General features: G+C 37.5%; 1 protein-coding gene across 1 annotated transcript in view; it reads right to left on the bottom strand.

The window, feature by feature from the left end:
• LOC108529129 (attractin-like protein 1) overlaps window positions 1–27,657 on the bottom strand; it is a gene marked incomplete at its 5' end in the record, with an annotated part of 414,893 nt that overhangs the window by 75,543 nt on the left and 311,693 nt on the right. The window contains one exon of the mRNA XM_017871231.1: window positions 22,869–22,983. Coding sequence (XP_017726720.1) covers window positions 22,869–22,983 — 115 coding nt within the window. The remainder of the gene's footprint in view (window positions 1–22,868; window positions 22,984–27,657) is intronic.

Raw genomic sequence — 27,657 nt, 5'->3', positions numbered from 1 at the left:
CTAGGAATTAAATCTCAGACAGCTTGGCTCCAGAGTCTATGCTCTTAGCCATTTTAATGTTTTCCTGCTTTTCATAAAAGCTTGATTGATGTATAAAAATATCCATGATATTATCAGAAATAATGTCAAGATGGATTGGTTAGGTCACACTGAATATGAGGATAATAATCTCTGCTTTGGAATCTGGTTACTTACTCATGCAGGCTGGGGAGTTCAGGGGTTAGTCCTTCAGGAACAGCTGGGTCCCTGATAAGCAGTGCTTACCTCAAATGCTCTTAGGATGCAGGTTATGCATCAAATAATGAACTGCATATTCCAAAAGCACTGGCTATATATTGGTACCCTTTGCTACCTGGTCCTTCATATGCAAAAGGGTGGCCTTGTCTTCATTTCAGATGATTTCTGCTAGACTCTTCCTCTATTAGGCCTCTGCCAGGCTTCTGGTTTGCCAAAGGCAGGAGCCAATAGCTAGCCAATTGTGATCAACCCCTTGATTGGGAAAATCTGACTGCCTTTCTATGTCCCACTGCCATTTTCTTTAGGGAGAGAGTATGGCCAATTACCACAATTTACTATAGTGGTTTTTGTGACATTCAAAATACCTCAGTTGGCTGAAAACACTTGGTAAAATTTTCCTGAAAAGCAATTTAGCAATATGTATTGATAAACCTAAGTATGGTTCATACATACTAGCTTCAGAACAAGTATGTATCCCAAGGAAATAATCAGAGATGTGGACACCCAGATGTGGATTACCCAGAAATCTTTTTCACGGCGTTATTTATAACACCAAAAAAAAAAAGTCTGGGAACAACATAAATAGCCAAGAAGAGGAGAATAATTAAGAAGTTTATGATACATCCATAAAATGCAATATGCAGTCATTAAAATTATGTTTCTGAAGAATTTTTAATGACATGGAGAAATACTCATTTTATAACATTCAGCAAAAAGGCAGAATACAGAACTTCATTAAAAAATGATGCCACCTATGTAAAAAGAAATCCAAATACGTCTAAAGTCCTGAATAAAATATGTGTTTTATTGGTTATCTCAGGGTTGTAAGATTTTTGTTTCTGTTTTCTAAATTTTAAACAATGAAAACATTAATTTTATAATCAGAAAATCAATCTATAAAACATAAATAGCCATGAGCTATGGGGGAGACTAGCAGATGTTTGTGTGTGGTGGTGGGAGATGAGTGGAAGTGAACAGTAGAAGAGAAATGGGTCCTCCTTTCCCACAAGGAATATCCCAACTCCCCTGGCTCCTCTTCCACCTCCACCATCCACAGGACCTGTGCATGCAGGCATGCACTCACAGGCACACACAAGCAGACAAACATCTGACTGCCCAAGGAGCCTGGCTCTTTCCCACTCATGTTGGGGATTCTTGGCTACTACAGATGAGAAGAGAGTCAAAGCCTCCCATTGTATATTTTTATGCAAATTGCTCTGGCTAATAATGCTCCCACTATGAGGTCTTAAATTATTTAGGCTAAAAGTAGACTGGACAGCTCTTTTAATACCCCTTTGCAGAGATTGTAATGCCTTATAGGTTGTGACACACGTGTGTTCTGGTAGCTTTAGGATAATTCCAAAAATAAAACCCACCAATTAAGAGAATAAAGACTTGCCACCAAATATATTCAATAGAATATATTGTGGGCTTTGAAAACAATTTAAAAGGAGTCAAAACCTCTTTTGAGCACACACATCAGTATTATATGAAACCAGTTGACACTGGCCTGGGAGTTAGGAGACCTGAGGTCTCAGGCTGGTTCTCCTAATAATCAGCTGTATAACCTTGGGCGAATTGTGTGCCTTCTTTAGGGTTTCTGTGTCTGTATGTGTAAAATGAGAGGGGGAGAGTATACATTCATTCATTCATTCATTCAGTGAAGCATTGAGGGTAGGTGATATCAGGTGTGTGCCAGACATAGAGGATACTATGATAAAGAAAGATGGCCCTCGTCTCCATGGTGCTCCTAGTTTAGTTAAGGAGGCAGATGATAACTCTTAGTGTAATGAGTGGGCTGGAGAAAATGAGAGTGCCCCCAATTGTCCCTATTAAGAGACATGGAGGTCACAGGTAACCTCATTGGTGAGAGTTTTAATAGAGAAGTGAGTGCTGAAGTCAGATTACAATGGGCTAGGGAATAAATGAAGATGGCAATAATAGATGCTAATGTAAGAAATTTTGGAAGAAGATGAAAGAGAAGGCACCGGAGCTAAAATAAATTATAAGTCCCAGAGTCTTCTCTGTACCTAAAATACTAAGGTGCATATCACTCGAATATGTACATTTAACCTTCCAAGGTAACAGGCTTGAACAGGGCAGCAACCAATTCAATGTATAAGCTCTATGTTTGTATAAAAGTCACATGATAGTCTGGGCATGGTGGCTCAAGCCTGTAATCCCAGCACTTTGGGAGGCTGAGGAGGGTGGATAGCTTGAGGCCAGGAGTTCAAGACCAGCCTCACCAACATGACGAAACCCCATCACTACTAAAATACAAAAAAATAAATAAATAATAAAATATAATAAAAAGAAATAAATAAATAGCTGGGAGTGGTGGCACATGTCTACGATCCCGGCTACTTGAAAGGCTGAGGCAGGAGAATCACTTGAACTGGGAGGTAGAGGTTGCAGTGAGTCAAGATCGTGCCATTGCAGTCCAGCCTGGGTGACAGAGTGAGACTTTGTCTCAAAAAATTAAAAAAAGAAATTCACACGGTGGCCTCATTCCAAATACTAAAAGGAAATTAAGATGTGGAATTATTACTGTGAGAAACTGTGTATTCTCAATCTGTGGCTATGTTAAAAAATACAAGATGGAAGCAGCACAAGACAGAGGGCTGAACAAGATGAACTCTAGTTGTCTGATCCTGTTATGCTAATGACACTGAACTTGGAAGAGAGGAAAGAGGACCACTTCAGTGAGAGGAAAAAGCATACGAGGAACCCTAAGCAGCCTGCCAGGCTGCTGCTTCCAGTAAGGAGACTTTGACCTTGGCTTGTAACATTCTTTTCTACTAAAGATGGTATAAGCAAATGGAAACTTCCTCTTATTATATGACATAGAAAAGACATTAATGCTTAAGCAGTTAGTCGCTTGGTATTCCTAGATGTGCTATCAAGATGACATGACATTAAAGCCCACAGTGACAGCATGGAATTCTATTGCTCTAAAAAAAGAAATGCAAAAATTGAATTTAATTATATAAAATAGTTAATATTTTCAATTAAAATTTCTAGGTAATTCTTACATTACCAGTTTAACATTAATACTTTCTTAAAGGACAAATATGGTTTTATTTTTTAAAGAAAAAATATGTTTACTCTGAAAATAGGAATTTCAGAAAGGCAGTTACATTCATCTCTACTGGTCAGAATTCAGATTTATTATGGTAAAGGTTTGAATTTATTTTCTCATTAGCATTTTATCAATTGGACCAATTAGTCTGAGCAAGACTGAAATTCCCAGGATTTCCTAAAACTGACATCTGTTCCCTTCTTAAGCTGCTGGTGACACACATGATGTAAATTTACCAATTACGAGACTCAGAGGCGGATGCGCATCAGCAGCAGTGAAGCCTTGGGTTTCAATCTGAACTGCTCTGGGACGAAAGATAAAATCATGTTTGATCTTTGAATTACTCTTTAAAATCCTTTGTAGCTTTTCTTTTTGCTCCTTAAAAAAAAAAAAAAAAACTCATAAAACAGCAGATTAAATGTAAGCTTAACATATTTCATGTTGGTGCCATTTTTCCTTCTTGGTTTTCTATGCTGTATTTAATGCTTTCCTGTCAGGAAACACTAGAGTACTGTACAAGGATTAAAGGCATAAACTGTAGGGTAGACACGAAAACTAGGTTCATATCTTGGTCCTGTCAGTTATGAGCTCTCTAACTGCTGGTAGGTTTTTGACCTTTGATTTTGCTAATTTGCAAAATACACACAGCAGTATCTACCTTACCGGGTTACTCCAAGATTAAATGAGAAAACATAAGAATATATGTATGATAGTAACTGACAACAGTAACTACCTGATAAATGGTGGTTTTTGTTTGTTTTCATTTTGGTTTGTGTGTATCTTTTGGACAGCTTCATAGACTACTTGAATATATTTTCTAAGTTCAGAAAAAGTCATAATAGGAGTGACATTTGCATTAGGAACCCCACTCCTTATAATTGTTCAGAACACCATGTTCATGTCAACATAATTTATGAATGTTTTAACAGGAAAGAGCTTCTTAGTCTAATATTATAGTCTTGAGATGCTTAATTATCCAAAGCATTTAGAAAATTTTAACAAAAATATGGTAGCACATTATAAGCACAGTGTAATTTAGTAAATATATATCATCTTGTTTTATAATTTTATTAACTTTGCTCCAAATGTTGCGTTAGGAGTTCTACACTTTTTGATTTATCTATAAAATATAGTTTTAAAATGGTAGGCAGAATTAGAGAAAAAAATCCACAAACTATTTAAAAGTCAGTATTTTAAAATAAGGCAATTCTCATGAACAAAATTAAGATGAACATTTTGTTCAACAATCCAGGAAAAGAAAAACAATCAAGGGAAAGATTCCGGAGGACAGCACAGAAGCGTCCATAAGATTTGCCCATTTTTAGCGGCTGATATGTGAGTGAGTGGCCTAGCAGACGAAGCCTCATATACTTCGGTAGGAAAACTCAGCATACGGTATCACACAGACCTGGCTCTAAAATCAGGTCTGCAACTCGCTTGCTCTAAAATCTTAAAACAAAAAATGTGGGGCAACTAAAGAAACCTTTCTGTAACCTAATTTCTTTACCTGTAAGATAGGGGTATTTTTCTATATGGGAACACGGCTATACTATGTTATGTTCAAGAGTACAGTGAGGCTATGTAATAAATAGAGATACACATACATATATAAAAATTGTAGGTTAAGTAAGCTTTTGAGGCTAGCCCAGGAACCATACAATGAAATAAATATGATTTCTATGAAAAAATAGAGCCTGTAAACTATAGATTGAACTTTGGAATATGACCAACTTATAAAAGAGTCCTGACAAAATACTTCTATTAACTTTTTACTTTAAGATAAATTTAGACATACAGGAACACTGCAAGTGAGTACAGAGATCTCATTTGCTCTTCATCAGCTTCCCCAAACGAAAACATTTTACATAACCAGAGTACAATGATCAAAATCGGAAAATCAACATTGATATACTATTATTGAATAATCAACAAACCCTATTTGAATTTTACCAGTTTTCTCAGTTATGTCTCATTTTTGGTCCAGGATTTAATTCAGGATTTCATTGCATGTATATGTTATTAGACTCTAATGTGCTATTTCCTCAGTCTTTCTTTGTCTTTTATGACTTTGGCACTTTTGAAGAGTTTTGGTGGTTTTGTTTTGTAAACTGTCCCTCAATTTGGATTCATCTGGTCTTTTCTTATGTTACATTGGTGTTACACATTTAACAAGAATACCACAGAAGTGATATTTTGCTGTTCTCCATGCAGTATGTCAGGGGGCATATGATTTCTCTATGTTTTATTACTAGTTATATTGACCTTGATCATTTGGATAAGTTGTGTCTGCTGGGGTTATTACAAATTTATTGCTTTCCCCTTTGTAATCAATAAATGTCTTGTGGGAAGATACTCTGACTATACAAATGTGTTGTTTTACAACATATTTTGCCCTATTAACTTTAGATTTCATCAGTGGTTCTTGCCTTTAACAATTACTATTGTGGTATTTGTCTAATGGCAATTTTTCTATTTCCCTTACTTCCACATCCATTAATTAGAATTCTACTATAAGAAAGTACTGCTCTCTTCTCTCCCACTTCTTTTTTTTTTTTTTCCTTGTGATACTAGGCCTCACTCTGTTACCAAGGCTCTGAGGCTGGAGTGCAGGGGTGCAATCTCAGCTTACTGCAGCCTCCATCTCTTGGGATCAAGCGATCCTTCCACCTCAGCCTCCTGAATAGCTGAAAATATAAGCACACGCCACCATGGCTGGCTAATTTTTGTATTTCTTGTAGAGACAGGATTTTACCATATTGACCAGGCTGGTCTCGAGCTATCTATTCTTATCTATTCAATCCTTCAGTGTGGATTCATGGATCTTACAGTTATTGAGTACTAATCCAATATTATACTTATTTATTTTGTTCGAGTTGTTCCAACTTTGGCCATTAGCTGCTCCTTCAGGTCGGCTCCTAAGTCCTTTTAACATGTCTTCATAATTTTTTGAGCACTTATTTTCCGGAACCATTAGATATTCCAAGCTTATCTTGTGTTGGCCCTTCTTAGCCCTGGAATCGACCATATACTCAAAAATCCTGGTTCATTTTATTGGAGAATGGTGTTATGAAACCAAGAGATGAGTGCTAAGTACATTTATTGCTACTGAGATATCATTGCTTCTAGGACCTCTCAGCAGGCAGCATTAAGAAACATACAATTGTATACCAACACATATGCATACATTTGTATTTCTGTGTGCATCCACCTATATGTGAATAAACTCACACTGATCCCTCTAATTCCAACCCACTGCCACAGGGTTCATTCTAGTCTTCTCACTTTCTTCATATGTATCATTTTTCTCTGACAGTGAGAAAACTAGCTCTCATCATCCAGAAAATATTTACTTTGTTCAGTCCTAGCATGGACATTAGATAGTGTCAGAATTTCTGGTCTATGCTCCTGTGTGTAGAAGCAAATATACAACTATAGTATATTCGTATATACATTTTTGGTTGCCTTTAGCATTACAGTATATAGCCAAAATAATCATTTTCTAAAGATACTTAGGTTGCTCTTTTCTTCCCTATACCCCCAGCATAGTTATTTATTCATTTGATTCCATTTAGGTTCATTTTTTACAGTTTGTATTTCATTTTGGGTTCTCTCACATCCTAACTGATTGGGTAAGTGAAAGGTCAGGTTTTTTTAAGGGTCTGAGTCATATACAAAGGTGTACTCAAAGAAGGGTCCCTCCAACTCCCCCTTTCATTGCTCCATTTTTATACTCCATCTTGCTTTATTTCCTGTAGGTAACCAGTCTTGTTGGTTTCTGACTTATCTTTCTATACATCTTTTGCAAAATGAGTAGATATTTGTAAATTTCCTTATAGTCCCTATTTCTTACATTAGGGACAGACACTCTAGATATCTGTATGCACTTTACTTTTCTCACTGAATACATTTTGGAAATAATTTCATATGAGTGTCTCAAGGTCTTCCTCATTCTTTTGTACAGGTACAGTGTATTCCATTTATGCATGCACCAACTTCATTTTACTGCTTCTCTATGTATAGTCATTCAGGTTATTTCCAACATTTTGTGATTACAAAAAAGTACTAAAATAAATAACTCATGCATATGTAGTTTCATATTGCTGGAAGTGTATTTTAGGGTAAATTCCTAGAAGTGGGACTGCTGGGTCAAAAGAGTACAAATGAGGCTGTGTTAGGTTTTGTCAAATTCCTCTCCAGCAGGGTTGTTGTACCAGTTTGCATTCTTGCCAGCACTAGGTTGCCACACTTTTTAAATTTCACCAACATAAGAGGTAAGAAATAATATTTCAGTAGTGTTTTAATTTGCATTTCTGAGAAATACTTTTAACGCAGATGAAAAAAGCTGGTTGAGGGAAAGTTCAAATGGACAGGCAAGAGCAGTACAAAGAATTAAAATGGAACTTAGGAGTGCTCTAACAAGACTATAAGTCACCTAAGAAGCCGAGCAAAACACGATGATTCTGAAGCATCAGGGAAGGTGAAAAGCAATAATGAGAGAACTGAAGTGATCCACCGGAAACATAAAGGGAAATTGAATATAACCTGTAATGCAGTAGGCAATAGGTTTAAAAATTTGGCTTGTTTTTGTATGTAACAGAAAATACTAATAACAAATAATGCTTAAAAGAGACTTTCAAAGTGCTTGAAAATTTTCAGTCTTAAAGAACAACTGTGATCTAAAAATCCACAACAAAGGATACAGGAGCCAGATAGCCTAGCAAGAATCAGCAGAAACTATAAATGGATGGTCCAACTAGCAGAAGCAGAGTTTGGTGACTCATACCTAGGCCATCAAGAAAAGTGGTAGGAGCTCTGATCCTGCTTAAAGCACTGATAATAAATAATTTATGAAACATTTTTTTCCTTTTCTAATTTTTGTATAGATGGGTGTCTCACTATGTTGCCTGGGTTTGCTTCAAACTCCTGGCCTCAAGCCATCCTCATATCTTGGCCTCCCAAAGCACTGGGATTACAGGTGTGAGCTACTGCGCCTGGCCTCATTTTGAGAAAAGGAAAAGAATGGTGTTAAAATGATCAAACAATGATCTTATGAATGACCAGAGTATCAAAGTGGTATTTTTATATCGGGAAAAAAATAGCAAAAGACTGAAAGAAATTTGTTAAACATAGAAAAAATCATGCATTGCAAAATGACTACTAAGACTTGAGACAAATAGGTCACAAGGATGGGGCTGAGACAACAGGCCTAGTTAGTAGTAAGGAACTGATTTAACCTCAACAAAGTTTTCATTTCTATTTCATAAACCAAATTTCAGGCCAGAGATTTGGCTGGTTTATCATTTTTAAAACCTGAGAAGCATCTATAATTAATTTATAGCAAGCTACATGACAAAGGGCAGTAGAAAGTGTGAATTTACAGCTAGCTTGAGAGTTGGACTCTGGGAAGGTAGCACCAACATGCATAGGTGAGTAAGAGAAGTGGGGGAAATAATTAAGCAAATATACTGGCCTTTTGCTATGTTGTAGGCACCATTTAGCCCCTACAGATACAATACGGGAAACATCCCTGCCCTTAGCTCACCTGGGTGGGACGGAGACAGCGTAAGAAAAATTTTATAACAGTAAATGAAAAAAAACAAAGCAGAGGACTGAGGATGGGTAGACATAGGGACAAGTTTCATGAAGAGGTGACCTTTTAATTCGAAATACTCTTGGTGCAAAAGGGGAGGTGTGTATATTGGAGAGGGGCTGATGGGTAGGACAATCTAGGCAGAGGCAATGGTACCTGCAAAGTGACAGAGGTATGGTGCATTCCTAACAAATGGCATTTTAAAAGTCCCTTTGGAATCCAGCACTGTGAGGCATCTAACATCTCCCTAAAATTATCATGTTTTCAGAAAATATCAAATGGGTCCCAGGGCACTAGAAAGGCATTTAAAAGGACAGGATTAAGCTTCAAATATGACCTTGAAACATAAGAGAAACTAACAAACTAACTGCTCCCTTTTTTGTGCAAGAAAAACCGTGGGCACAGATACACAATGCAGAATGGCAGAAAAGGTCAGGCAGGGACAAAGGAGTCCTACCGAACTGCAAGTGGGGAAGTGGCCAACAGGTCAGGGCAGCTGGTTGAAAAGAGAGGTTAGGCACCGAGAAACAAACAAGGAGAGGAAAGCCCAAGAGGGCTCTTGGATTGGCTCTTCCATACAGTAGATGGTGGACTCTGATGATATCTTTGGAGATTTTTTCCGATAAGCCTCAGTTTCCTCATCTGTCAAACAAATGGACAGAGTCCCTTTGTACTTCATGTCTCTAGAATTGATAATATTTGGGAAGGCTGAAGAGCATTCTGAGAGTCACCAGATGACTCAAGCTAGAAGCCAGGCTCTTTAAAGGCCCAGATGGAAGGACTGGGAGTGCTGTATTGAACCTGAACTGAAGGCTGCGTGGTGATTTCAAAACTGCCTTCTACCACATGATGGATTATTATAGGAAGTATAATTAGCTGTTCTCTATTTCTAGAGAGATGAGAACAAGAAGAAAGAGAACAAAAGAAAATGGAATAAAATTGCAGTGAAGACTGTTAAATAACAGAATGAATTAGTCCCGGAAGTCATCAGCATGACTTCTGGGAATGTCTTTAGAAACAGTCTGTCTGTCCAAGATGATTCTGGACAGGGTCGCCAGCTGCGACTGCACACAGTTGGAGGAGCCGTATGTCATTTCAGTGCCCTTCCTAGCTCTGTGTTTCTGCAGTTGTATAATATTATGCATAAATAGAGTAATACCAAATTACCCCATTTATACATTTTATGTATCTATTAATATGGACAACAGCTTTCTTTCCATTTTACCAGTAAAGTTTTGAATACAAATGTTAACTCAGCCTCTCTCCATTACAGCTCTGCCTTCAGAGTTAATTGCCTCGCAGAACACTTAAGGAGTCATTTTTCATTGTGATGGTGAGCAAAGGGAAGGCAGATGGCACAGTCATGTTATTGATTTGATGATCCTTGCCTGGCTTGTTGAATAAATGGAACTGAATGTATGGTCACTGCATCCAGACTTTTAGGGGCTTCAAGGCTCAATTCAAATTATATCAGACAGCAGGTTCAGAGAACAAGAATCCATTTATTCCCTCAAAGCTTCTAAATGATGATCCCAGGGACCATGTAGGACTCCTCAAACCACCTCCCTGAAGTCCTGTGGACCAGTTTCAGTCCCAGCTCCTAAGGAAGAAGATGAGCTCTCTCAGGTTTACTCCAGTGCTTTTACCTGCATGAAAGCTTTGGATATGCCACCCATTAGGGAGAGAAGCCTGCTCAACTTGCATGGGCTATGCTCACTTGCAAATTATAAAGTGGATAAAAGGAGATAAATTACTCTCTTTTCAGGGTGCCATTAACTTTTTCCCTACAAGCTCTCAGAGAAAGATCACTGTGGCCTTAAGGAGTTAACAGAATTGTAATCAACATTTACCTTTTATAGAATTACATTTCTACTGCTGGCGCTTGCTCCTCCACCGGGACTTTCATTAAGAGTAAGGGGACATCCACACTCAAAAATGCCTTTGGTAGATACTATGACACCATTAAACAGTCTATGGCAGGACCCGAGATTAAACCAGCTATCAGTATAACATGGAGTTTTGATCAAAATTTGACCACACTTCTGGATTTGCTGAGGGACCACTGGCCCTATGAGGTGACCCCCAGAAAAATGTTTCTATGACTAGAAGGAATTTGCAGGGCCACTTACCCACTCTTAACCTTTTACATATTTTCTCAAGTCACTGAATTTTCCTTTTTGGATCTAAGGAGTTCCCCTCTGTCTGCCTTCTGAGGGCTCTGGGTGGCAGAATTGTGCAGTACTGCCTGCTGGTGAATTATATTATTTTCTTTTTCTGGTTAGGTTTGTGCAACATGTTACAATAAATATGAAGGAGGGGTAATATGAGCAGGGACTAGAACCAAGGTCTCTGGATCTCTTGCTCCCTGCTTGAGAGATCCAGATATCTTGGTTCTAGTCATTCTGAGACTCAGAACCCATCCATTCTTTTTAACTACAGAAGGAGGCTGCTATGGCCTGAATGTTTGTGCTCCACCTCCTACCAAATTCACACATTGAAGCACTAATCCCTGATATAATGGTATTTGGAGGTGGGGGTCTTTGGGGAGGACTAATTAGGTTTAGATAAGGTCAAAAGGGTGGAGCTTCATGATGAGATTAGTGCCCTTATAAGAAGAAATCAGAGCCCTTTCTCTCCACTGTGTGAGGCTATAGCTAGAAAGTGATCATCTGCAAACCAGGAAAAGGGCCCTTACCAGACACCAAATTGGCCAGGCATCTTGGTTTTGGACTTTCCAGCCTCCAGAACTGTGGGAAACAAATGTTTGTTGTTTAAGTCACCTAGACTCTAATATTTTATTAGCGTCTATAAGCAGCATGATGTAATGAAGGCAGCAACCTCCTTCTGTTAAATTCTCCCAAACCTATGTAAAGCAGGACTATTTAATTCGTAACCAATTAAAAGTATTTTTTTTTTTTTTTTTTTTTTTTTTTTTTTTACTAATTGGCAGTTTTATATAAACCAAGGTGTCAGCTATCACAAGAAATAGTGGAGGAACTCACAAACTTACCCTTAACATTTATATTATTTTATTTTAAGTTCTGGGGTACATGTTGCAGATGTGCAGGTTTGTTACATAGGTAAATGTGTGCCATGGTGGTTTGCTAAACCTGTCAACTCATTACCTAGTTTTTAAGCCCAGCATGAATTACCTGTTTTCCTAATGCTCTTCCCCCACTTCTCCCTCCCCCAACAGGCCCCAGTATATGTTGTTCTCCTCACTGTTTCCATATGTTCTCATTGTTCAGCTCTCAGTTACAAGTAAGAACATACAGTAATTGCTTTTCTGTTCCTGTGTTAGTTTGGTGAGGATAATGGCTTCCAGTTTCATCCATGTCCCTGAAAAAGACATAATCTCATTCCTTTTTATGGCTATATAGTACTCCATGGTGTATATGTACCCCATTTTCTTTATCTAGTCTATCATTGATGGGCATTTGGGTTGATTCCATGTCTTTGCTATTATGAACAGTGCTGCAATGAACATATGCATGCATGTATCTTTATAACAGAATGATATATATTTCTTGGGGTAAACACTCAGTAATGGGATTGCTGGGTTAAATGGTATTTCCAGTTCTAAATCTCTGAGGAATTGCCATGCTGTCTTTCACACTGGTTGACCCTTAACATTTTATTCATACCCACAACATTCTTGTTGTGTTGTTTTGTTGCTTCAAAGGCAGCTTGGTTATTGCAACACATTTTGATTTTCCTATTTGGCTTTGTAAGTTGTCTTGATGAGTTTTAATTTTTTCCTGTTTTTCTCTTTGACCACATTAATTATTTACCAGTCAATTCCAGCAATACCAGAAAGAGGTGGCAGGTGGGAAAGAAGAAAAAAGAAAAGAAAAATGTGTTGGTCATGTTTCGGTGCTGGTGGTCTCATTTTTCATTTCCATGAATTCTGATTTTCATGTGAGTTTGTTTCTAATTGCTCAGCCTTGAAAGTATTCTTGAGTTAACTTTTAAGACTGACTTATTTCTGCAGCATGTTTAATTAGCCATGTGCATTATTCTTTTTTTTTTTTTTTTTGAGACAGGAGTCTTGCTCTGTCACCCAGGCTGGAGTGCAGTGGCATGATCTCGGCTCACTGCAAGCTCCACCTTCTGGGTTCAGGTCATTCTTCTGCCTCAGCCTCCCAAGTAGCTGGGACTACAGGCACCAGCCACCATGCCCGGCTAGTGTTTTGTATTTTTAGTAGAGACAGGGTTTCACTGTGTTAGCCAGGATGTTCTCGATCTTCCTGACCATGTGATCCGGCTGCCATGGCCTCCCAAAGTGCTGGGATTATAGGTGGGAGCCACTGCGCCGGGCCCATGTTGACTATTCTTTAAGCTTCTCATCCTTATTTTCCTCTTTGTTTCCTTTACATATTAATCAATTTCTCACAATTAAAAGTGACAGAAAGATAAATTTAAAAGTCTGAAATGGGAGGACCATGAGCATGTCATTTTACAGTGATAGTGGTCAGTAAAAGAAAACCCTTGTGCTATCCTCAAAACACAAACAGCTAATGGTCTTTCTTATAGCTAAGAAATGAAAAGCAAAACAAAACAAAACATCTATGAAAAGCGCTGTGATGTAAAACCTTTCTGGTTTTAAATTCTTGCTCCATAATTCTTTACTATGTGGCTGTAAGCAAGTTACTTAATATCCACGAGTTCATTTTTCTCATATGTGAAAGAAAAGTGGTAACACAGCTGATCTTTGAACAAGATGTTCAGGTTAAAGTCCCTGTATAACTTTTCACTCCCTAAACACTTAACTACTAATAGCCTACTGTTGACCAGAAGCCTTATGAATAATGTAAACAGTTGATTAACACACATTTTGTATGTTGTATATGTTATATATTGTATTATTATAATAAACTAGAAAAAGGAAAATGTTATTAAGAAAATCATAAAGAAAATATACTTACTATTCATTAAGTGGAAATAGGTCATTATAAAGATTTTTATCCTAATTGTCTTCATTTTTCAGTAAGTGGAGGAGGAGGAAAAGGAGAGGCTGGTCTTGGTGTCTCAGGGTGGCAGAGACAGAAGAAAATCTGCATATAAATGAGCCCACACAGTTCAAACCCATGTTGTTCAAGGGTCAACTGTACATACCTCAGAGCAAGGACCCCCAACCCCAGGCTGCATGCCAGTACCAGTCTGTAGCCTATTGAGAACCAGGCCTCACAGCAGGAGGTGAGCCACGGGTAGGCGTAAGTGAGCATCACAGCCTGCGCTCCACCTCCTGTTGGATCAGCAGAGGCATTAGATTCTCATAGGAACACGAACCCTATTGTGAGCTGCGCATGTGAGGGATCTCGGCTGCAAACTCCTTATGAGAATGTAACTAATGCCTGATGACCTGAAGTGGAACAGTTTAATCCCAAAACCATCACCCCTGCCGCTGATCCCCAGGTCTGTGGGAAAATTGTCTTCCATGAAACCCGTCCCTGGTGCCAAAAGGTTGGAGTCTACTGCCCTGTAGGGTTATAGTAACTCAAAGAACACTATGGTGCAAAGAATAGATTCACAACAAACAGTATTTATGGCTTTTTTGTTTTTATGTTTTGTTTTGTTTTGTTTTTTGGGACGGAGTCGCTCTTGTTGCCCAGGCTACAGTGTAATGGCACGATCTTGGCTCACCGCAACCTCCGCCTCCTGGGTTCAAGCGTTTCTCCTGCCTCAGCCTCCCCAGTAGCTGGGATTACACGCATCCGCCACCACGCCTGGCTAATTTTTGTATTTTTAGTAGAGATGGGTTTCACTATGTTGGCCAGGCTAGTCCTGAACTCCTGACCTCAGGTGATCCACCCGCCTTGGCCTCCCAAGGTGCTGGGATTACAGGCGTGAGCTACTACGCCCGGTCTTCCAACCAGTGTGTTTTAATGACAACACCAACAATTGATGCTTTTTATTTGCCAGTTATCTTTTGTGAGGTTATCTGTCCTGAGTGTAACTACTATGTGGACATTTCCATAAAATTCAAAGTAATTTATTTTTCTGGTCATAAAGGGTAGAACTGAGTTGGGCTCCTTCAAACTTAAATAAAATAGTTAAAAAAATTACTATCCAAGGAATAAATCAGTATTCAAATCACGAAAACAGAAGATCTCTATGATTGGTTGCAGACATGCTGCATTGGAAATCTAAATTGCTTTATTGCTTTGTGTCATCTTTCCCTAATATTCTCATGTTCATTGAACCTTAAATCTAAACAAGTTAGGTTTCATAGATGTATTCCATTGAAAGTACAGTTTGGGGCTTGATTTCTGTCCCTGAGATATATATAGCTTGATCCATCTTACATGAAATATAAAAACACAAAATCCAGTCTATAGGGGTTATGGGCTGGAAGTGACATTTTACGTTGTAAAGTAGACATTTGTGGAGTATACATCTTTTGCATATCTTTTTTGGTGAAGAGTCTCCAAAATTGTAAGATAATTTTATTCATCAATCAAATATTTATCAAGCAACTATTAAGTACCAGAAACTTGTTAGCAGCTAGGGATTCAAAGATAAAATAAGATACAGCCACTGCCTTCAGAGAGCTTGCTACCGGGGAATAATGAAAAGAACATAGCAAGTTTGATATATGTTAGAAGGTGCAGATACATGTTAGAAGGCATGGGATTTCAAGACAGTGAGGTATGGAGGGGACTGAAAAGGTCTCATGGAAGAGGAAATACCATTTGAACCAGGCTTTGAAAACAAGCAGCTAACAGAGAGGATTTCAGGTACAAGAAACAACAGTATGGCAGACCACACCTGCACTCAGAGAATCATAAGAAAAATATGTATGGAATGATTGATAGGCCCAGCAGCTATCACAGAGATATTTATCTAGTCATTTTTCTCATGTTGTAGATGAAGAAACTGAAGGCCTGAGAGTTTAAAATAATTGTCCAAGGACCCCCATGTAGCCAGTGGTGCTGTGCAGCTAGGCTTAGGACTCTGAGGTGCTAAACCCGGACGGGAAGTTGAGGAGAGGTGAGAGAGGACCCTTCATTCCAGAGTAAACGTCTGGACCTATTTCAACAGGCAATGAAAAGTCTGCAAAAGTATGAGGAAGTGATATGATTAGAGCTGTGCTTTCCTTTGGGAGCAACCCAGGTGAGAAGCAACCACTCCCAGAACAAAGCATGGGGGGAATAAGAATGGAAAAAATAAGATGTCTTCTCTGTCCGCTCCAGGGATAAAATCTATGGAGCTTCATGATTACTGAGATGTAAAAGGGCAGAAAGAGAGAGAAGACAGGCTAATTTGAAGGTTTCAAACTTGAGCCACTCCAAAACAGACTTTACAAAAACAGGCAAGTCAAGGGAGAAGAGCTGGTCTGGGGAATGGTGGGAGGTGACAGAGGAAAGGGGGAAGGAAGGCTGACTTTTTATCTGAATGGGAGGAAATCCAGGTTGAGATGCTGATGCTCAGTATGTGAGAGGTGTTGGCTGAAGACCCACAGGATTGGCAGTTAGCTGCAGAGAAGTTTTCCCTAAGTGAGCGGAGAGGGCAAAAGAAGCTGGCTAAGGATCAGACCTGGGGGAAAGCCTATATGCAAAGGGCAGACGAAGCTGAGGATGCACAGAAAGGAGGTGCTCTACAGCCATTGCCACTAAGTGAATTCTAAGTGGGTACCTGTGATGGGTCAAGGCACAAAACAACAGAGGAAGGGAAAGTTTCCAGAATGTGGGGAGGTGAAGTGGGGAATAATCGACAGTCAAACACTACAGAGATGTCAGAATTGAGGAAAGGGCATTTTAATGACTATGTTTATCACTCGATTACTGCTGTAGACAAATATTAAACTTAGCAATTGTACATCTGTTTTATTTCACCTCTCTATTCTTTGTTCATAGCACTTTAACACAACTTGTAAGTATGAGTTGATTGGCACGCGTTGATTTGCATGAATGTTTGTCTCTGCATAGGCTGTAACCTCTATGAGGGCAGGAACTCTGTTTGGTTCACTATAGTATATCCAGTGCTGCCATATAATAGATACGTTTACACGTTTCTTGAATGAGTAAGAGTAGCAAGGGAGGATTCACAATAACTGTATTTTGGAAACAAGGGAAAATTATTTCCTTCTGTTGATTTTAAGGTCTTTTAATATCAGATATTTTTTGACACAGAGTCATGTTTATTAACAAGAATCTCAGATATTTGTTCTTATCTCTGTTGTTTCCTGGGCTATCTGCCTAATTTTCTAGTTTATTTTACCATGAATGCCACTTTTTCTTTCTTCTTTGTGAAGACACATACACTGGCTGTAAACAATATTTGTATTTGACGTTAAAGGGTAACTAACATGCCAGATTTTTATAATGAAGTTTTGATGTAATTCAGTAGTTCTATTTCTTATTCTAGCCACCTCTAACAAAGAAAGTGCTAAGATTATATCAACAGATGTATTTCTACAAGTGTGAAGATACGGTGGCAGAATTATAAAAGAAAAACAAAGTCTGAAGGGATAGAAATTTGAGAGGCTGCTAGAAACTGGAAATTTGCTTTAAAAAACTGTCTTCAGAGGAGAAAGTACTACACTGTGAGCCAGCAGACCTAGAGTCCATTTCCGATTCATCTCTGAGATTACGGGAAACGTACCTCTCACTGGTAGTGTTAGATTCCTTTTACTCACTTCGAAAATAGGGGACTCTAAACCACCTACCTCTTTCAAACATGCTAAGAAGATTCCATTAACACCATTTCAAGATTTTTTTAAATTTAAGGAGCAATGCTAACTATTTTTAGTCACTAGTAATCAATACATATGAAAATAAAGTTTCCCAATGGTTCTGAGCAGCTGCAAAGACAAATTAAGGTACCACTCAGAAGCAGATTATTTGCTCTCCCCACCCCAAACTGGCATGACTTAGCATAATTTGTAGTATTAAACCATGCAATGGGGTTAGAGTGAAACGCATCCTAGGAATCTAATCCAACCCCATCATTTTTTGCATGGGAAAACAGAAGACCCAGAGACTAAAAGACTTGCCCATGGTTGCACTACTAGTTAGTGACAGAGCTAGGTCTAGATCTTAGGGCTTGTGGCTCCAAGTCCAGAGCTCAGATGTTTGAGTTTAATTTCTTTTCCTGTGAGTTCATGGGCTTCTTCCTATTACATATGCTGAGTCATAGTTTCATTAGCAGATGCACCATGGCATGCAGAGATTTGCATTTTACCAAATTTCTGAAGTCACCGGCAAAGATAAAATTGTCCTTACTATCGTAAGCCCACTGCTTAGCAGAGACACTCTAGGGCTTTCCTCCTTGACTTTGGGTTTAAAGCTTTTTTAGGAATAAGGGCTATGCCTCATTATCTTTATCCACAGGAGCACAGTGATGAGGGAGAGTCACACAGGCTGAGGAGCCAATGGCCCTGGGTTTGAATTCTGGCTCACTCACTCACTAGCTGTATTTACCCTGGGGAAGTCATTTAATCTCTCTAGAGTTTTGGTTTTCTAAATAGTAAAAGTGGGATAATCATTTCCACAGAATCATTAAGAGGGTTACACCAATGAATATATAAAGCACTTAATATAATGCCTAGTTATCTTTCCCTTTCCTCTTTTCATGAAATTAAACCAAAGTTCTCTTATTGTTATCATTATAAACAAGAAAGACATCCATGACACTGTGGGAAAACTATCATTTTAAATATTATTAATATTTCTAGATTATTCAAAGTAATCTAATCATCCTGCCCAAACTTCTAAGGCTAACGTAGAAAACTTGAAAATTTCAAAACCTTAGACTTTCTAGTAGTATTCTTTTGGTAATGGTATAGTCAATCATATATGAGGCAGGATCATGGCAAAATTCTACTTCCAGTTGTAGCACATAGCTTCTTTTCAGCAGTGGAGATTTGGGCCATTGGGATTTTTGATCCAGTGAGAAAAGTTAATCTGCTTCTCATTAGGAAGAATCCATAAACTATGAAATCCATAATCTTCCATCACAAAGTGACAGCAATCATTATCATTTTCAATTTATGCTTCTGAAGAGCTCTATTTACTCTGTCCACATTTCATCTTAATGTGCCTCTAAAATGCTCGGGGACCATGCTGTCCGGGGTGACTGGAGACATGCTTGGTTGTTTAGTGTCATGCAGGAGAGTTACTTAATGTGTCCTGTTTTCATGGAGATGTCAATCTTTCAACCACTTTGAGGTCAGAAGACAAAGTGGCTGCACAGTGAACATAGGCATAAACAACAGCATAAATCCCACCTTAACCAAAGAGTCTGGCATGGCTGCTCACAGAAAATACAGAAATGAAGCAGCAGGTTTGCTGGGCAGGGGAGTAGGAAACCTAATTAGTCCAGCTCTAGGAATGCCAAAAAGCCTACTTAATATCTTTTGCCTTACTATTCTAAGCCCCCTAAAGGGAGAATTTCTCCCAAGCACCTAAATTTATTATATTAAAAAGAGATTAGTGCATGGGTAATCTAAGGGATGAGTCGGCACAGTTTTTCTTTTGACCTCTGGTTAAGACAAGAGCCATAAGGAAGGGAGTTCACACATTTCAGAAAGAAACTAAAATGGCCATGTCTAAGTATTACTTGCCACATATTGCTGGAGCAGTTGCTGGTGGAAAGAAAATGAAATCCAAAGATAATGCTATTTTTTAAATTAAAAAAAAATCACTAGCTGCTCCTGAAAAGAGATGGCCAAAGTAGTTCCTGTGCATTTCTGTCACTCATTTTCAGGGTTGAAATTCACTGTATGAGAGAAATCCACCATGCTCATAGGATGCTTCTGCCTTTGCCGATCCTCAAGCTCATCCTTCTTAAATGCTCTTATTCATGCCGACGGAGAGTACACATGACACTGACATTTAGTAAGTTACATTTCAAACAAGGAGTCTGATAACAAAAATTTAGTAAGCTACATTTCAAACAAGGAGCCTGATAAAAAAAAATTTGAGATTATGCAAAGTACTACAAGAAGACTTTTAATCTATAAGAAGACTCTTAATAATGAATGCTAATTTAATAACACTAACATTTGGAGAAATAAATAGCACAATAGCCAAGAGAAGACCCCTGGCACCCTGTCCTTCACACAGTGGGGGTGGGGTCAGGAGCCTGCCAATGAAGCTCCACCTCTACCTCCTCCTCAACTCCCCCAACCTGTCACCCTGCACAAATAGTGGAGGAGGTTCAAGAGAACACAGGGCTTCTAGGAGAGGAATCTGGGAAAGGATAAATTAATTTGAACCCAGTTGCTCATTTTACTGAAATTAACTGAAGCTCATAGAGTCAAGTGGTTGCTAAAGGTCACATTTCCCAAGCCTCCTATCATTGTCATCATCATCACCAAAATAACTTATGAACTGATTCCTATGTGTAGGGCACTGGGATAAGCACAGGCATATATAAGGACTTTCTGTAAAGATATAGAATAAACTAAACTTCAACAATGAGATAACCAGTGTCAGCATTTGGTTCCCAAGAGCCAATATGGTTCCCAAATAATCATTGGAATATATTTCCTCTCAAATGTGTTAAGTTTTAATTGGCTGTGCACGCACTAAATATTTGGATGAGGAGTGAAAAAAATAGTCATTTAGTTCATATATCGGTGTCAGTATTTTTCTTGTTCAGGGAAAACCTAGATGATGATGTTGGAAAAAATTTTCTCTACAGATACTGCCGTTTTTCTTGCAGTGAAGTCAAGATATTTTATTTTATTGTTTCTCAACATTTTATTATTAAATATTTAAACATGTATCAAAGTTAAAAGAATTTTATAATGAATACCAGTATTCCTAGCACCTAGATCCTACCATTAACATTTTACTTTACTTGCTTTATGACATATCAGTCCATCCACCCATCTTACCCATCTTCCAAATTGATGGAGATAATAGATAATGTTGCAATTTAAAGAGTTGAACCACTGTCTTACTCCTGTAAGAGCTTGAAAAATCTACTAGATTGTTTTTAGAAAACAAAGAACAAGCTCATCCTGAATTATGTACACAGATACTCATCATAGTTTAATCCTCAGGCTCTGTAAAATGTATGTAAGCTATTTCAATCTTTTGTCTAGCTCTATCAACCCTGTAGACATTTTCAGTATTCATCCAAATGCTTGCTTTTGTAAAGACATGGGCTGTTGATTATAGACAGGTTCTCTGCTACAGATCATCAGGAAAAATTACCTGGAATGTTAGCAGTAAGTAATTTTTATTCTTTTGCTCTACACTCTAGTATCCCCTCTCCCAATTATTCCTTGAGTGCAGATATACAGTGCTTTCTATATCTCACTCCCCTCTTATAACACCTATCTCACAGCCCTGTCATGAGGATCACATGTGAAAAATAGAAGAACATTTTAGACAGAGTAAAGTACTATGCATATCTAAGATAACATTACCATTAGTAATCATAATCCAGTTGTTAGAAAACACAGCTGAGGTAATGGTTCACACTGCTACTTGTCTCTTTCATATAAGTCAAAAAGGACTTCAAAGGTTAAAGGGACAGAGAATTGGCAGTTGCCTTCAGTCTGCCCATCTCGTGAAGGATCGAGAAAAATCTTGATGTATATCACACAGACTTGTTTTCATTAGTGAAGTGTTTGTTTTGGAAATCATCCCAGTTTTAAAACAATACTTCCATTAGCTGTGCAAGTACCTATAATTATCCATCTTATCTGACCAGTGCCAAACTATTTTACTTATTGCATCCCATTTACCTCAGAAGTGCTGAAAGGAAAAGAATAAGACATTCATTCAATGTATGAAAAGGTGCAGAAAATGTTTATTTCTTTGAATAAACATCCATAAATGAACTTTGGATAGAAATTCCTGCAATAAGATATCATCAGGTACCATGAATGATGAATCTGAAGGTGTTGGAAACTCTCTGCTCCCATATATGGGAAAAATTCTGTTACATGAATACCTAACGTTTACAAGGCATAAAGTAGTACATTTTCCATTTTTTGTGTCTGGTTGGACACAAGTCAAGAAAGTGAGGAACAAATTCAAAGCCAAGTAGGGAAGTAAGAAAAGATAAAATAAGCAAGGAGGCCATTTCATCATCAATTACTGTTATTGAGAACTTGCCAGATTGCTGGCATTTTATTTTATGCTTAAGGGGAATTGAAGAGAAAAACAGATTTGAAATCACCCTTGCCCTCAAAAAGCATTCATTCCAGAGTGGTTGGACAGAGAAAATAATCAGGAGACAGAAAAATTCAAATTTATAAAGATGGAATAGTATATGCAAAAAGAGAGAAATAAGTGTGGTCTGCAATTTAAGTGTGACTTATATTCAACATTGAGTATGCTTAGAATGTGGCCAACACCACTGCAATGAGCAGACATCTAAGAGGACAGGTATAATTATCCTCAAATCAAAAACATGCTTTTCCTACAGGAAAAGGAGAATTGGAACAAAGGCTGGCTGTGCCCACCTAAGACAGAGGGTTCCCGTGGCCCATGAACTCCAGTTGGTGCTGAAAGCAAGGGCATATCTTAAACCTACTGAGATGATTGCATGAAGCTATCATCCTCTGTTGCCACTCAACATTCCAAACATACATGTTCCCTAGTTAGGTTCCATATTCACAAAGCAAATTTCTAATCACATTTAGAATTTGGTTTCCAACATGCCACACATACTGGAAGAAAGGAAGCTGGCTGGAAGGGTCTAGAACACGGTAATTCCAGCAATTAATGCAGATGTATGTGTAAACATTCATACATGTGTGTATTATACAGAAATACACACATATTCAACATGTGTTTTTCAGAGAAACACTGGGAAATCTCCATTTATAACAATGCAGATATCTAGATAGTTGGGTAAAAGTTTGTATTCTCATAAAATTTTACCATGCTCTAAATTAGAACCTTGTAAAGATCCTTACTGTGCTATTTAGTGGCATTGTTTATTTCTTCTGTTCAGTCTACAAGTTCTGCTTAACTGCTGAAGGCTCCTCATTTATCATACCTGACTGCCCAGGGGGAGGGGCACCTGATGATCCTCGTGGTAGACAAAGAAACACAGTCAGAACAGCAGCTCTGTTCCCAGCACAAGGTTCAATGGCGATTGGCTTGGGTGCCCCCTGAAAAAGAAAACCCACTTTAAGTTTGCACAGTTGATATAGCATTGCTATTTTAATTTTCACCTTATCTATCCTTTAGGTAGCTGTGCTGTACATTCCTACTTGTTCAGGACACATCATGTGTTGTTTTAACACTAGCTCCTTGCACACTATAGATGTACCTACATTTGAATAAATCAACAAACTTCACTATATTTGACGAGCAGCTTGTGAGCCACAAAGTTATGCAACTTTTGTTCCTTTTTCCCAATTGTTTCCTCTCACCAATGATGTACAACATAGTGTAGTTTATCCAATTAAGTGATCACAATTCAAAATATTCTGTTGGCATATCTTAATTTTCTTATTTTTACTGTCTACAGAGTGTACAACATGATGTTTTGATATACGTATACATAGTGAAATTATTACTACAGTCAATCCAAGTAACATATTCATCACCTGATACAGTTACCTATTTTTTGGTGGAAAGAGCACCTAAAATACACTCTCTTGGCAAATTTTCAGTATACAATACAACAGTATTAACTATAGGCCTCCTGCTTACATTAGATCTATAGACTTATTAATCCCACATAAGTGCAAGTTTGTACCCTTTGACCTACATCTCCTCATATCCTCCCCCTCCCTGTCCCTGGTGACTATTGTTCTATTCTCTGTTTCTACGTCTTTGACTTTTTTTAAGAATCCACATGTAAAAGTGAGATCAGATTGGCATATCTTTAATACTGTGTTATTGAAATACCTACTTACTAATCACCCACCAATGCACCTGTATAAATAACTTTAGAAATAACATACAGTAAATATATAATAATAATAATAATAATAGCAATAGCTAGTATTTTATTAAGTCGTGACCATGGATTAGGTGTTCAAAGTGCATTACATCTATTGACTTATTTAAACCCACAACAACTCTGTAACATGAGAACACTGAAGCAAGAGGTTAAAAAAGCTTGCTAGGACTCACATAGCTAGGAAGAAGTAGTTGGGCCAGCATGTAAGCTCAGGCAGGCTGCCTCCTGAGTTCACATTCTCAATCACACAATGCATGCTTATGACATGCGTGCATATGCAAACGTGCACCTCCACACATGTATACATAAACGTATGCACAAGTACACACATGTGTATACAAATCCACATACGAAATTTGGAATTAAACACAATGTGATCTTTGGAATAGTGAGGCTATCAACTTAGCCTAGGAATGTTAGTTTTGGCCATTATTTAAAGAGCTGTAGAAGAGACATGGTTGATATATCAAAGCAACATTTCTGAGTAAAGGCAAAATTAAATGGAAGAATAAGTACCACAGCTTTAATTATTAGAACAAATGATTTGTTCAGGTTTTTTCATTCATGATATTTAAACTTTTCAGAAGAAATACAGACATATGCAGTCATTCACCTAGAATATTCTAGAATACTGCCATTTCTAGAAAGTTTAATGAGGCATTAAAGATAAAATATGTCTGCTTTCATGTAAAACTTAGACTGAAATTTCTGGTGACAACGGTTTTATGTGGTTATAAAGGATTTCTCCTTTATAGCAACATAAATCTCATGTTTTAAAATTATCCTCATATAGATACATTTTGGGAGTATTCAATATAAAGGTGAAAGTGGACATGGTGGTGGAAGTAAAGGGCATAAAAATGTTCCAAGAAAATGCTGTAAGCCATGTTGCAATACTTGTATCAAGTTACATGATCTATGGTTTTATACTTTAAAGCTTACATTTAATTTAACAGACTTATTTTTGAAAATGTTAAGTCAAAATCAGCATAAGTACATAGATATTCTCCAATGATGTAAATATTTAGAGAATAGGTTTGTCATATTCCAAGGCTAAAAGAAAAATACTGTGAAATGTTTCAAATCATATTTACAGGCTACTAAAAGTTATTTTAATTTAATAAATGCAAACAATACATAAAGGTCAATTGATTAAAATATACTAAGAGAACATAAAATAAACTCAGGGTTTAAATGATAGTGATATATTGGAAAAACCATACCTAAGAAACAATCAATCATTTCTACTAACGGGCAAGGTTTTCTTTGTTTTCTTTTAAACTCTCAATGTATTAACTAATACTATTCAGCACATCCAAAGGCGTGTTAAAAAAAAAAAAACCTGACTGCAAAAATTAGAACAGTAGAGTTATATGTTTATATAAAAACATTGGGAAACAGTGGGTCTTGCTTTAGGAGACTGAGCAAAACAACAAATGGTTCAGTAGTACATCACTTTGATCTTTTTGCCAGGCTATCTTTCTGCCGCTTTTAACACAAGCAGAAAACATTTTAAAACATCAACTACTGGTGTTTAAACACCAACAGCATCAATGGAGAAAAAAATTAATAAAAAATAACTAATCTTCAGGTGGAATATGGCCTAATTAACACTTTAAACTTCAGAGACTTAGCAACAAATAAGGACAGTGTAGTAGAATATCTCAAATGTGGAAAGGAAATTATGCCTGGATAAAAGCTACTTCTACAAAATCTTCCTTTAAAAAATTACTCTTCTCATTCTTAGTTCTACTGCTATTGTAAAGAAAACATTCAGAAATTTCTGTATATTGATAAACTGTATAAAAGGAGATTATACTTCCATTTAAAAAAATCAAATTGACTTACAACTTGGTCTATTTTAGGTAAAAGAATTTTAATAAAAGGATATTAGTAAAAATATGAATTATTCATTCTGTTTAAAATATTAGTCACTAGCTCAGCTCTTTGATAACTTCTGGAAGAAATTCACATAATTTAAACATTATTTTCAAAGAGTGTGTGGCAAATATCACTTTCAACACAGAATTTTATATACAAAAAAACCAAACAAATCACTTTATAGCTCTCGAATTTTACAACAGAAAATAGCAAAACCCCACGAATGATAATGTTTCTGATACCCTGAGGTTTGTCAGTTGTTTTGTGATAACTACATAACCATGAATCAAAATCATTTCACAATGACATAACATGTTCACTGAGCTGTGCAATTTATCATGTACTTTCCGTTGCTGACTTTCAAAGAGATAAGGCCTGGGTTTGTTTGCCCACAGCACTCAGCAACTGTGATTTACTTCTAGGCATTTTCATATTTGTTGTACTGCAAGAAGTTGGTGTTAGGCTCTGCCAGAAAACATCACTGACAGTTATGTAATTAGCAGTCCTTGTGTATTAAGCCCACAGCACTTTTAAAAGACTTGTTTTGTTCACTCTAGTGTTTTAAAGCTATTGTACTCTTATTTTCAAGTTGCTGTTTTAGGGGCAAAATTTTATATTAAATGCTTTCCATTTTCAGCTCTTACCAACAGAAAAAAAATTGCCAGAGAAGCTTCTAGAATCATGGAGATTTTCAAGATTATAGTTCTTAAAACTCATAATTTGTTCTGAAAATGAGGCCTTCATTTGAGCTCAGATCAATCCTGGGAAACTGTTGCTACGTGAATCACTGCACATTTGGAAAACATCAATGAGTGAAGCTGGTTACTTGTTTCTTCTTCCACTGGCCCTCTCCAATGGTGAGTGAGGGATTCACTTCTGTAAATCACACGGAGACCCATCACTAGAAACCATATTCCAGCAGCTGAGGGCTTAACAGAATTATCTGATGTCCTTGGACCAGTCATTACAATTTAAGTGGGGTTTAGTAAAACATTCAAGGGCTCAAGATTAAAAGATGTCACATCCTTTTCAAAACGTTTTCAGTAGTTCCAAAGTAGAACTTGTGAACTAAGTCATTTCAAGGCACAGGTGGGTAACAGAGTAATAATAGTTAACATTTATTAAGCACTTACTATATGACTGGTGTCAATACCTACCCAACGAGGCATTGACTATTTCCATTTTGCAGATGATGAAACTGAAGGTCTAAGAGTCCAAGTGACATAAATAAAGTTGTAGACCTAACAGGTGGCATAACCAAGATTTGGACCAATGCAGTCTATCTTCTGAGCTTGTATGCTTAACTTTATGCTATATTACCTGTAATAGGTAGGAAGACTGACTTATCCTCTAGAGTAAGACAATAAAACATAGTGGGTACTAACTAGAAAGTATGACTTTTTAAAAGACATCAACTCTTAAAATGTGTGCTGACCAACAGAACATGTCTATGGGTCAAAAGAGGCTTGAGTCCAAAATGACATTTCCTACATTCTCATCTAATCACACCCTTTATTCTGCACAAGCTCTATGTTTTAGTCAAATTAAGTGCCATTAGTAACTGTTCAACAACTGTTCCCAGGATTTTCAGAGTCATCTGTGCCTTCTTCACTCTTAGTCTTCTGACTGTCTAAGGCATCTTTCCTACAGGTCTCCAGTGTTCCTGATCTTATGCATCCCTCAAAGCCAACTCGTGTCACTTCATCTATAAAGCCTTCTCTGATCTGAGATATTCAGTTTCTCTCTCTTTAGTTCTTTAACTTTACTTTTTGTGGCCCTCTTTATTTTCGACTTTGAATAACAGCTGGGTAAATGTCTATTTCCCATTGCATCAAGCTCCTTGAGAACAGGTCTTGTTTCTTATTCATCCCTACATCCCCTGTGCTCACTTCCTCTCTTTGAAATGTCCAAGCATGGTGCTTGTGCCGCCTTTTTGGGACCTATGTTTACCAATATTTTATTGTACTTATTGATATACATGTTGTATAGCCCT

The sequence above is a fragment of the Rhinopithecus bieti genome, unplaced genomic scaffold (assembly GCF_001698545.2).
Source record: "Rhinopithecus bieti isolate Rb0 unplaced genomic scaffold, ASM169854v2 scaffold_5982, whole genome shotgun sequence".
Taxonomy (NCBI): Eukaryota; Metazoa; Chordata; class Mammalia; order Primates; family Cercopithecidae; genus Rhinopithecus; species Rhinopithecus bieti.
Note: the sequence above shows the minus strand (reverse complement) of the source record. Positions and strands in the feature narration are given on the sequence as shown.